At 52.2% G+C, this 12,515-nt stretch overlaps 1 protein-coding gene across 1 annotated transcript; it reads left to right on the top strand.

Annotated features, from left to right (window-relative positions):
* Positions 1–981: 981 nt before the first annotated feature.
* Positions 982–9,036, top strand: DAO (D-amino-acid oxidase). The gene is made up of 10 exons (XM_010582080.1): positions 982–1,175; positions 1,309–1,423; positions 1,789–1,865; positions 2,300–2,365; positions 3,113–3,167; positions 3,676–3,780; positions 4,366–4,448; positions 6,322–6,439; positions 7,290–7,388; positions 8,905–9,036. The coding sequence occupies exons 1-10, from the start codon at positions 982–984 to the stop codon at positions 9,034–9,036; spliced, it is 1,044 nt and encodes a 347-aa protein (XP_010580382.1).
* Positions 9,037–12,515: the final 3,479 nt, after the last annotated feature.

Raw genomic sequence — 12,515 nt, 5'->3', positions numbered from 1 at the left:
CCAAGCCCTTCCCTGAGTTGGTCCTTGGCCACTCTCTGCCCAGATGGTGACCGCAGCACTTTTTCCAGGCTGCAAGGCAGGAAAGCTGCGTCAAGAGGGAAGAGTCAGGGGACCGAGGGGGGGCTGCAGACCCTCTTTGCGGCCAGCGTTTACAAACAATGGTTCTCCCAGCTGATGCCAGGAAGGGTTTAGGGTGGTGGCACAGCCACCTTCAGGTGCAGGCAGCCCTGAGAGCAACAGTGGCGTGAGGAGCCAGCCTTGCATTTATTGCACCTGGCATTGCTCCCTGGAAAACACCTGTTGTTTCCCATTTCTTTTATCTGTGCCCACCTCTTTCATCTCCAGCCTGTGCAGAAGCTGGGGAGAATTAGGAGCACCCGGGAGGAGGGCTGGGTCCCTGGGCACGGAGGGCTCACACTGTCCCGTGGGAGACGGGGTGAGTGGGTGGGTGCTCCCACCTCTCCCCAGCCGCTCGTCCTCAGCGTGCTGGCTGATGGGAGGGAGAGGAGGATGCCGATGGTTGTGCCACTCTGTCCCGTGCTGCTGCAGGGCACGAAGCAACCACGGCTCTTTCTGCCAGGCGGAGGAGCACGGCTGTGGGCAGCTGAGCTGCTGCTTTTCTGCTTGCCAGCGGCTACAGCGTGCCCAAGGGTAGAGCCAGGGATGCCACCCCAAGCACAAGGGCTACGAGCAATGGAGAAATGTTCCCCTGCCACCATGGCAAACTACGCACCCCCTCATCTGTGATTTCAGTGCCTGGTCAGCGCAGGCAAGTGTTGAAGAGGACTTGGGAGGCTCTACGAGAAGTGCAAACAAATGCCCCAAGAGCAGCCCAGCTGTGTTCCAGCAGCAGAGCTGATGCCAGGTTGGGTCCTGTGGGAGCTGATGCCCTCCCTCCCGGGAAGCCCCAGCTTGTCCAAGCAGCTCCCCAGCCCTGGCACTGCCCTTCAAGCATTTCTCCCCCCGCAGAGAGCCGGAGCCATGCGCGTGGCCATCATCGGGGCCGGGGTGATTGGCCTCTCGACCGCCCTGTGCATCCACGAGCAGTACCACAGCCTGGTGCCCTCCCTGGAGATGGAGGTCTACGCAGACCGCTACACGCCCCACACCACCAGCGACGGGGCAGCTGGCTTGTGGCAGCCCTACCTGAGTGACCACAGCAACCTGCGGGAGACGTAAGTAAGGATGAGGAGGAGGAGGCTGGTGCCATGTCCCCACCGGCATGCCCATCAGTGTACGAGGGGCTGAGCTGCACAGGCACAGCTCCATGGGGCTGGCAGAGCCACCGCTCTCCTGTTTTTGTCGCAGGGTCTGGAATAAAGAGACATTTGATTACCTCCTCGGGCACCTGGGCTCACCGGCAGCAAAGGAAATGGGACTTTTCCTAATTTCTGGCTACAACCTGTTTACGCAGCCGGTGCCGGTAAGGAGCAAGTCACAGCCAGGGCTGGGAAGGGCTCCAGCTCGGAGGCTGCCCGGGGGTGGGCAGGGTTGTACTTCTTCCCAGACGATGCTCTGAATGCTTCCAAATCCTTCCAAGTTTGTCTTGTGACAGTTTGCCCAGGACACGGTGTTTTCTGTGCCCCCAATGCAATATCGGTATGAAGTGAGGGGTGAGCCCTCCGAGGGTGGGAGCCAGCAGAGCCTTGCCAGCTGTGGTGTCCCGCAGCTGCACGCCCACCCGCGCTCCTTTGGGGTGGGCTGTCGTCCATCCCCCCCGGCTTCTGTCCCACGATGGCACAGCGATTGGGGTTCATTAATGAGCTTGGACCTTTTTCCCTACTGCAGGACCCGTCTTGGAAGAACATTGTCCTGGGATTTAGGAACTTGACACCAAAAGAGCTTGAACTCTTCCCTGGTTATAGGTATTTTTCAGTCTGTTTTCCAGACAGTCACTGATGTGCTTCCCCCCAGGCAAGAAAGGTATGGCTGGACGCTCCCAGGCACCTCCCTGTCAAGGGGCAGCGAGGATGAGAAACCATGGGTGCAGAAGTGGCCTTGCTTTGTTACAGCCACTTCTCTTAAAATAAGTAGGAAACACCTCAAACAAACCAATAAAGCAGCAGCCCAGCATATAAGCCATTCCAGCCCCCCTCTAACTTCACCAGGTATTGTCAAACTGGGGGAGGAAAATCAGCAGAAGGTATTTTATACTGTAAAGAGAGGGAAAAAGTCATGCACTTGTTGTGCAAGGGGGAATTGGAGTCCCAGAGCTTCTGCAGCCATCAGGAGTGCCGGGGCAGGAGGCAGCTGCTTGTGTTGCAGGTCCTTATGGCTTCCTCTCCCTGTCTGGTTTCAGCTACGGCTGGTTCAACACAGCGCTGATGCTGGAGTGCAGGAACTATCTGCCGTGGCTCACCAACAGGTGAGTGCAGAGCTGCCATGGCACTGGGGCTGTGGCTGTGCCGGCATGGGAGAGCTGCTGCTCCCCCAATTTCTTTGGCCGGCAGAACATGGGAGGCAGGTGTGGATTTTCAGGCCGCAAATCAGGTGTTGCCCCGGATCCTTCTCTCATGCCAAGTTGGTGCCTGATTTTAGGCAGCACTGATTTTAGGCGACCACCCCGTATCCTGCTGCACTTCTGACCTGCTCAGCTTGAAAATGCAGCAGCAAAGGCACGGCGGGATGAGACGAAGGAGAGGGCAGGCAGGGATGCATCCCTGGGAAGCGGGAAAAGGGTCTGGAATTCTTGCTTATTGCCCCAGTGGGGTAACAGACTCCCCACTTTAATAGTTAGCCCAGGAGTGTATTTGTGCATGACAAAAATGAAAGTAATGGGATACTTAGAGCTGCATCTGAGCGCCTTCAGCTATGGGAGTATTTGTGGCTTGGTTTTGTTCTTGCCATTTCTAACGTGGAGCAGGTGCCCTATCCACAGCAGAAGACCAGGGCTCTGACTCAGGGCTTAGCAGGACTGATCACCATCAGTAGCTCTGGGCCATTAGGGAAATGAGCTAATGACTGGAGACTGTTAGGAACCACCAAGAAGACCATGGCTGTTTATTACAAGGAGCAACAAGCCGTACCTACACTGGGTGTCAATTACAGGCGCTAATTTGAACGGTACATTTGCTTTTAATTTGCTGGTAACAAATGAACTCATTCTTCCCAGGTTAACGCAGAGAGGAGTGAAGTTTTTCCATAAGAAGGTTGAATCTTTCCAGGAGGTGAGTGGTGATGTTGAGCTGGGGCAGAGCAGGGCAGCAGGCACAGCCCTGTCCTGGCATGGAGAAGCAGCACCCAGCACGTATGGGCTGCTCTGGGATGTCTCTTGGCATGAATGATGGGCCAAGGGATGGTTGCAAGACTACACCAAGATCTAGGAAACAAATTCTACCAGGAAAGATAAAGGCTCTTGGGCATCAAGAAGTGGCTGAGAGGGGCTAGGGTACCACATTTGGCCGGCACTGACCGAAGATGCAGCCAAGCATCGGCAGTACAGCTTTCCCTTAAACTGCAAACATTCTCCTTGCCTGCACACATGGGGTCTCTGCGGGAGCTGTGCTGGGGAAGCTATGCCTGGGATCCGGCCCTTATGGTTTATTCATTAGCAGACTGTTGGACCGAATACTTGGCTTGGCTTTGGTGCAGGAATCTCATGCCCCCCATGGGTAGTGCCCTCAGAAGCATCACTGTGTGTGCACTGCTCACCATGCCGCATCTGTCTCTCATTAGATGTTTGCCCAGGGCGTGGATGTTGTAATAAACTGTAGTGGGGTTCGTGCGGGGGAGCTGCAGCCTGACCCAGAGCTACAGCCCGGCCGTGGACAGATCATAAAGGTGAGGTGGGTGCAGGGCATGTGTTCCCCTTTTTTTTTCTGGAGGAGTCATTCATTAGCCACCTTATGAGATATGGCCTCTGGGGCAAATCACGAGCTTGTGGGCAGGACCCACACTGGGATCAGGTCCTGATTCCCAGCAAATGTTGATCATGTAAAACTCTCACGTGCATGGAGGCCAGAGCAGAAAACCTGGATCCCATTCCTGGTTCAGCTGTGGGGCTACCCTGAGTCTCCAGCCCATTTCTTCATTGGGTGAAGGTAGGGGGAGGCCAGAGGCGTAATGCTAATAATAAAAAGACATGAAATCCTTGGAAGAAGAGGATGATTATTTGGGGTAACAGACTCAGGCCAGTAGGAAGCTCCTCTGCTTGCCCGCCTGCCCTCCCATCTCCCTGTCTTCCCATGGCAGCCGTGCAGGGGAGCCAGCACCGTGGTGTACATAGAGCCTGAGCAGAAGGGAGGGCACCACGTGCGGACCCCCAGGGTCCACGTTCGCCGAGCTGCCCACATCCCTCCTGCTGCCTCCCCAAGCTGGGGACCCCGCTCTCCAGCTCTCCCTGACCCTCTCCCCTTCATCTCCCAGGTCCTGGCCCCATGGGTGAAGCATTTCATCATCACTCACGACATCGAATCTGGTATCTACAATTCGCCGTATGTCATACCAGGGTAGGTGACAGCAGGCGAGGCAGGGTCTGTCTGGCGTTAGCGATGCTCTGCTATCAGCGCTCCAGAACACCAGCTGCTGACATATGCCCTGCAGCAGCCCTGTTGCAGCAGCCCAGGCTGGGCTTCATACCTGGCCTGATGATGCTTTTATTTGCCACGCGGGAGGAGAGCAGCAGGACGTGGACAGGAAAAGTGAGGGAGCTCCTGCCGTGGGCACAGAGAGCGCTAGCTCCCTGTGCAGACCCTGGCTTGGCACTCGGACACGTGGGGGGCTCTGGGGCTGGTCCTGGGCTCCTGAGCTCTTGGATCAGGTAGCATCAGGGGGCTTCAATGTCCCTGGTCCTGTGCTTTTCCAAGGAGCAAATCCCACCAAAGTAAAAAGCCAGTCCTGGCCAGGTCCTCAAAAGAGCCAAACACTGACAGTGGGGCAAATATTTTGGGCAAGATATTTTGTTTTCATATTTGTACCCATCTTTTTTATCAATGGTGTTGACAAAACTTGTACAGCAGGTCATTGTGGGGAAACGGCACTTCTGATTCATGCTCCCATTAAAACTGGTGGCAGGAATCCTTTTTTACTTTAATAAAAGTCTACCCTAAAAAGCTCAGCCTTCCCACCACGGTTATGCTGAGCTGTGCTTGCGGCTGTTGGTGAGACGTCTCTTGGGGGTGTCCCATTCAGTTTAGCACGCACACAGCGTTCCTTGCCACCTCCCTGCAAGGACCAAGGAGGAATCCCAGGGGAAAACCTTATTTCTGTGTCCCCATAGGGATGAGGAGGGCTGAAATGAGATCCTGGCCCCAAACGCACCATCTCTGAAGCTCAGCAAGTGGCAGTGGCTGTGCCTGGGCAGAGCCCAGCTTCCAGCACTTAGCTTTCACTTTCCACCAGCTTCCCACCAGCAGCTTTCTTAGGGGAGTTGGGATCTATTTGGGATGGCAGTGTATGCATGTACCCAGGGAGCTAAATTGCAGGATAAATAAATACATCTGCTGTTCATCCCACCTCTGTTTCCTCCTGAGAGCAGCTATCTACCCTGCTTTGGCAATGGAGAGGGTTCTTTAAGCTGTAACTTGAATGCTGCATTTCTGGCAGTTCCTATTGTGCTAATATTTCAGGATTAGGCAATAAGCCATTATGTAAATAGGAACTTTGAATGCTCACAGCCCCCAAGCAAAGTATTCCAAGTGATTTCTGATCACAGTCCCAGCTACATATGCATTCCTCTCCCTGTGTTTATTTTAGCTTGAGCTGTCATAGCTGGGCACCAGGCTGGCTCTCAAAGGAAGCAGCCGGGTCCAGCACTCACGCATGGAGTTCACATCTTCCATGCTGGAGAGATTGGCCCTGGGGGCTCTCCTCCTGCATGCCCCAGCATGCAGCCCTTTTGTCTTTGTGCTTGCCAGGGCTTGAGAAAGGTTTTAGAAGGGTCCAGCAGGTACAGACACCCCCAGCTCCTCCCAGCCTTAACCTGTCTCCTGTCCTCTCTTAGTCCACAGGTGTTTTGGGGTGGCAGCAGCAGCAATCTGTTCCTTTGTGTTCCCCACCGGCGGCATCCTGTTCCTTCCAGTTCTCTTCCCCAGCCAGGCAGGAGCAGACCTGTTTGATAGAAGATGAAATTAGCTGTTTGGTTTGCCCAGGCAAGGGCCTTTGGGGTGCTGATAGTATTTAATGAATGACTTGTTCATGAGCAGACATGCAGGCACTGCTCTCTTGCCTGCTTGGCATGACAGTTTCTCTGGCAGGAATAAATTGCAGGCTCAGGGCGTAGCAGGATCCATACATTACACACAGAGTCCCTCCGTGTGATGGCCCAGCAAGGGACGGCTGGGGACACTCACCACTATGCATCTCCTTTGGCTTTTGGTGCAGGAGTGAGTTCACGGTCTTGGGAGGGATCTATCAGCACGGCAACTGGAACGAAGAAAACAGTGCCCAGGATCACAAAACCATCTGGGAGAACTGCTGCAGGCTGCTCCCTGCTCTCCAGGTGGGCCACAGGGACAGGCACTAAGGACAAACTGCAAAATCTGAATCTTTATATGAGTAACACGCGGTGCCTGCCTTCAGCAGGCCAGGAAAGCTGAGGGGTTTCTGCAAAGCGACTATTGCTTATGCAGTGTCAGCCGCCACGCCAAGAAATGCGCCAGGGATGGGTGAAGCGTGCACATAGAGTAACCCTGGGCTTTTTGTGTGCACCCCACAGCAGCACGTAGCACTCGGCGACAGGGTAAAACGTGGGGGGGGGTGGCACGGCTCAGTGTTTGTGCGTGCCTGGCTGCATTCATTGTGCATGTCTCGGGCTCTGTACGCCTGGCTGATTGACAGACAGGGTCTGGGGCTGGCATTACTTTTGAGACAAGGTTTGTAGGAAAAAGTAATTACTCATATAACTGGTAAAAAATTAGAACAAAAGCTTTGGGAGGTCCCAGCCCTTTGGTCGTGGTGTGTTCCCCCCCGCCCCCGTCTTTTGGCACTGCTGCATTAGAGAAAGGCTGGCGTGTGGTGAGGCTGGTTTGTATCCACTCCTGATGCTGCCATTGCACCCTGGATTGGCAGGAAAGGCAGCACGGGGCTTTGGCACAGCAGTTTGTCTCACCGTTTGCACCGAGCAGTTTGCCTCTTCTGCAGGCTGGCGATGTGCGGGCTGTGATCCGAAATTGTTCTGCCCAGTCGCCCCTTGCAGCATCACAGGAGCCAGTGCAGCAGCAGGGATGGGGCAGCCTCTGTCCCTGCTCATTGCAAGAGCCCTCATCTCACGTATCGCTTAGTGCTGTGGTGTTTGGCTGCTGTAAATTGGAGAAATGCTGTGCAGGTGCTTGATGTGCTTTTACTTTCAGAAAGCAAAGATCGTAGAGGAGTGGAGCGGCTTGAGACCAGCGCGTCCCTGTGTTCGCTTGGAGCGGGAGACTGTCCGCCATGGCCATTTCCAGGCAGAGGTACTGTGCACAGCCCCTGGATGCCAAGTGCCATTAACCACCGTGCTAATTGTGCATCAGTCACTGCGACCTTGGCAGTGCAACACCAACATCCAGCTAACGCTGGCGGTCTTCAGCCCGCAGCCGCACTGCCCTGCGTTCATCAGTCCTCACTCTGTCTTCCCTCTAATAATGGGTGAATCTCTGAGCCGGTTACAGCCCAGTGTCAGAGATAAGTGTCGGAGATACTAAGTTTTGATGGATTTTATGGGGAGAGTGGGCAGGGAGCACTCCTGCCAAAGGAAAACCTGCAGCTGGAGCTTAGGCCTTAATAGACACCAAAAAACCCATATGGGAGAAAAATGCTGGCATGAGCTCTGCTGCTCCCAGAGCCAGACGAGACACATGCAAACCATCTTTTGGTGTCAGCATTTAAAGTAGTGTGGTTTTCTGCTGGGAGTCCATAAGTGTACAGCCCATGCAAACTTCATGTCTCCACTTAATAAAACCCAATACGCAGTTTTTAATAAAATGCTCAGGGCCTCCAGCGCTGACACCAGGTTGTTGGTGCAAAAGATTGGACACCTTGAGACTTCTTCCAGTTTGAAGCTCAGCAGCAGCACAAAATGAAACATGGTGAAGGCCCAGAGGGACACTGGGGGAGCTGTACCTGCTGTTGGGCTCTGGAAAACTCAGCTGCCTCTGTGTAGGTAAAGCTGGGTGTCTAGTGTAAAACTTCCCCAAGGCAATGGCTCTTTAAATTGCCTTGCACTGCTAATATATCTTTTAAGAGAAAGGAGACGAGGGATGGCACAAGTTTCAGTGTGCCATCTGTTCTCGGACCCTCAGCGCAGCACCTTGTCATGTAGGACCACATCACTCCTTAGCACTGTCACCTGAATGCTCATCAGCAGACCTGCAGAGGGAATCCTTGATTCGATTGCATGCATATGTCTCTGTACAGCTTGGAAGAAGAGATTAAAGCTCCAAAGGGGATGGCAACTGCAAAATGTAATTAAATGTAATGAAAATATATTCAATTTTTAGCTGGAGAGCCTTGGAAAGAAATCGGTGTATTTAGGCAAAGCCCAGAGCACAGTTCAAAGCAATGCTGTATTTGAATTAATTTATGGATCACTCTGTTCCTTTATCACCACATCATAGCCACACTGCCTTGGCACAGGAGAGGTATAGCTATTGATCCCAGCGATGAGTCAGGCTCCTGCTGAAGCAAAGTAATTTACCTTGGCAGGAACAAACACTAGGTAGGATGTAACATGTTGTGCTCTGAGGACCACGGCTGCGAGCCCTGCTGCTGCGTTTTGGGGTGCAGAGGGTGCTCTGGGATCCCGCTGAACTACGCGGAGCTTCTTCTGCCTCTCCAGTGGCTTTTGGAAGGAGGGAAAGAGCAGTGGGTCGCTGAGCCATGTGCCAGGAGCTCTCAGATCCCAGCCTCTATCGTGGCTCCTTGGTGCCTTTAGCCCCAGAGGGCTCCAGTGCAGCTTTCCCAGCCCTGATCCCTTCTCTTCTTCCCCAGGTGATACACAACTATGGCCACGGAGGGTTCGGGATCACCATCCACTGGGGCTGTGCCATGGCAGCAGCCAGGCTTTTTGGGAGCATCCTCCAGGAGAAGCAGCTGGCCAGTCCGCCGCAGCCCCGCTTGTGAGTTGCCTGCTCACCCAGGATTATCACGACAGCAGTAGCTTAGAAGTCACAGCAGAAAGATGCAAATAACACATACACGTGGGATATCTGACCCTCCCACCAGCTCCAACACTGGTTTGTAGTGTCTCATTTTCAGGTTGCTGCCAGTTCTGTAGCTGCTGTTTGCCAGACGGCTGAGTTCCCTCCACCCCGGCCTTGCACAACCTACCTAGAGGAAGTGCTTTAAAATACGGACTGATTATCTGTGGCAAAGTGCACTTCTGGCCCCGGGGATCAGTCTGCAAAGGGCAGGCAGGGTTCATCTGAAATCTTGACGGTGCTGCAGTTCATCTGCACGATGGGACAGGATCTGAAACTGAGCTGGTGCCACCTGAGGTCTTTACTGACTGCTCCAACACCCAGCATGTAATTAGATTTGCAAGCTTCCCCCAGGAGGTAAAAGCTCCTTAGTAGGAAGAAGCTCTGAAGCTCCCAGGGAAGTAACAACAGTTCTAAAAGCACGTGCTTCAGTTACAATAGCTTTTCTTATGTTCATGCCAGGACAAAGCACGGGTCTACAGCACCTGGTTAGTGTATCTGGCAATAGACAGCAGCAGTTGCCTAAATGGGCTTTCCAAATGATGTTTTTAGCAACAAAAGCAACATGTTCCAGCCCTGTGTACTTGCCAGCCAGACTCTATATATAGCAGAGAGCATACGCAAAAGAGCTGTTCTTGTTCCTAAAACTCCCACGGGCCCTTCAGTTTCTCATTTCGTCCAGGCGTGAGACATGGCTGGCACAGCAGCTCAGAGAGGAGCTGACATGGGGTAGGTTGTGCCTCCCGAAGGAGTTGGGGACAGCTCCCAGGAGGGTATGACTTTTTGGGGGTGTTCAGTGATGCTGCTGGGGACCCAATGCACTGAAGATACAGTTTGGCCGATTTTTCAATGCCATGCATCTTTCCTGCTCTAAAAAACATCATCACAGACAAGGTACTGAATGGTCAAGAAGCATTAGCCTCAAATCCAAAGGCTAGTGGTTGTCCCGAGCCCAGCACACTGTGCCTGGCTCACTCTCCTCTGCGGATCAGCTAACTGTTTCTTACTCATCTGTGATGCAGCTTCTCTCTCCCTTTGATTCCATGTGCCAGAAATAGCTCATCAACCTAGTTTGTGATGTACCAGGCAGCTGCATCTAGTGAAAGAGAGATGCTGCAGTGCAGCTGGGCTCATTTTACCTCCTGGACACATGGATTTAAAACAGTCCCGTGAAAAGTGCATGTTTCCTGGCCACAGTCTGGTACCAGAGTTTTTCCCTGTTGAAAGACCCATCTCCTGACATGCTGCTTCAGTTTCACCAAGGAAAAGAGAAACTTGTGAAGGCTTTGTAGGAAGGGATGAGCACTCAGTGCTGCTAGAGATGGTCTGTGCACAGATGTGCTGCCTCATGGGTACCTACGAGACTGGTCTCATTTTCAGGAGTGCTATGGAGGTTACTGTGCCAGCACAGCCGTGGCCCTGGGAGACCTTCCAGCGACCTCATTTTCCACTGAACACTATGTGACCGTTGTGTACTTCTCTGGCTTACACACCCTGAGCAGTCAGAAAGCTCTGACGAGCTTTGCTGAGTGCATCTGCTAATTGTCTGCCCTTTTACAAAAGCAGCAATGGTTCCTCTCACCGTAAGGGCCAGAATTTCTCAGCAGCTGCTGCCTTGTCCCTTTCCCTTTCCCTTCCTCTCATCCCTTTGTAAAGGTGCGGGAGGGTTGTGTTTGCCTCTGCTATGACACCTGCAGTGCTGGCAAAATGACGTTGCATGGGATTTCTCATGCCTGTGGCACTGGAGACCAAGGCAACAACTTGCTGTCAAAGGCACCAGTGAGAGCAGGTCCTGAAGTTCCTCTGGCCATGATTTTGGCCTGGTGCTCCTCCCATCCTTGCAAAGTATAAACCACCTGATGATAGCTGTGGTCATTTGTGCTTTCTGGTTGTTGCTCAACTGCAGAACGTAATCCCTTAGGTCTGCCCTGTCCAGCTGCTGCGGCAGCAGAGGTGACAGAGAACTCTGTTAGCTGCTATGGAGCTGTGGCAGAGGTTAGGGCAGACCGGTGTCCATCCTCAGAAGGCAGCAGAGAGTGGGTGTGTGTTAAAGAGCCTGCTGCTGTCTGGTAGCTGAGGCACCTCTGCAGTATGCTTAAAAACCAAAGGCAGACATAGGAAAATTAGGAGCCCCTGTCATGTCCAGTCTGTCTGTCAAAAGGGTTTCCCACTTTATCTGGCAGCTCACCTGATATATTGCAGCCACACTGAAAGGGGTATAATCAAGAAAGGGACAGGAAAAAAGAAAACAATAGCTGGAGAAAATTTACCATTGATTAATGCTAAACCTAGTGGCCTGTGATACCACTTCAGAAGAAGCCATTCAGTGAAATAGCATCCGCTTGATTTCACTTATTCCAAATATGAGATATTGAGGACCATATTCTCCTCCCATTTGTACTGCTGTAAATCCAAAACCACTTACCTGATTTCCGAAGAGCTACCCTGGATTAGCAGAGGTGTAGCAAATCATTCTATAGCTTGCAATAAGCAGTTGACTCTTCTGATCTTAGAGCCTACAGGAGCAGCTGTCCTGTGATCTTACACAACCTCTTAGAAAACAAACAGAAATGATTAGATGTGTAATTTTATTTGTGGTCTAATTTTGCTTATTTTCTAAAAGGCCACAATCTAATATATGTGCACAATAAAGGTAATATTCCAATATCTCATGTGTGATGCTTTCTCTTCTTAACGATGGCATGGAGAGGGCCTCAAATGCTAATTCCATAGAAACATCCCAGTAGATCATCATTCCATGTCTCCCCACACATTTTTCCTGAACATTTCATCCTGCAGGAGGAAGAGCTGTCGTTCTACATTCTCAGCAGACAAATGAACTGAAATACCATTGTATGAAATTACGTGGTTACCTACGTGTTGTTGCTAACAGCCCCCGGCCCATTAAGAACTCACACTCCCGCACAGAAATGTTTGGGACACTCTCATGTAGCTCAGCTGATTGCTCCATTTTGAGACTAGGAAAGGTATTTTACACTGTTGGCAGCCACAGTGGCAGACACACTGTGGGACAGAAGAGTCATGAGATTGAAGTTCACTTTTGTGGCAAGGGTAAGGTGAGAGGGAGTCAGTGGGATGGCTGGAGAGCTGCTGCACATACTTTCTTGACAAGCACAAACCGCCATCTCCAGCGGCCGGCATCAGCACATTTTACAAACTCGCCGTTCTCAACAACGATTGCCTGTGACACAGAACAAAGCTGGAAATACATCAAGTATCAGTAAAGTTATCCTCTGTAAGCAAACAGCAGCTCTGGCATTCTGGAAAACAGAATGAGCTTTAGAAATGCCTGAGGATGCCAAAAAGTTCACAGAAAACACAGAAGAATGAATATTCTCCCTAAGTATTGCTTCCGCGATACAAACCCTTCCATAATTACCA

This window comes from Haliaeetus leucocephalus, unplaced genomic scaffold (genome assembly GCF_000737465.1).
Source record: "Haliaeetus leucocephalus isolate CR32 unplaced genomic scaffold, Haliaeetus_leucocephalus-4.0 Scaffold840, whole genome shotgun sequence".
Classification (NCBI taxonomy): Eukaryota; Metazoa; Chordata; class Aves; order Accipitriformes; family Accipitridae; genus Haliaeetus; species Haliaeetus leucocephalus.
The sequence above is the reverse complement of the archived record's forward strand: the minus strand, read 5'-3'. Positions and strand labels throughout refer to the sequence as shown.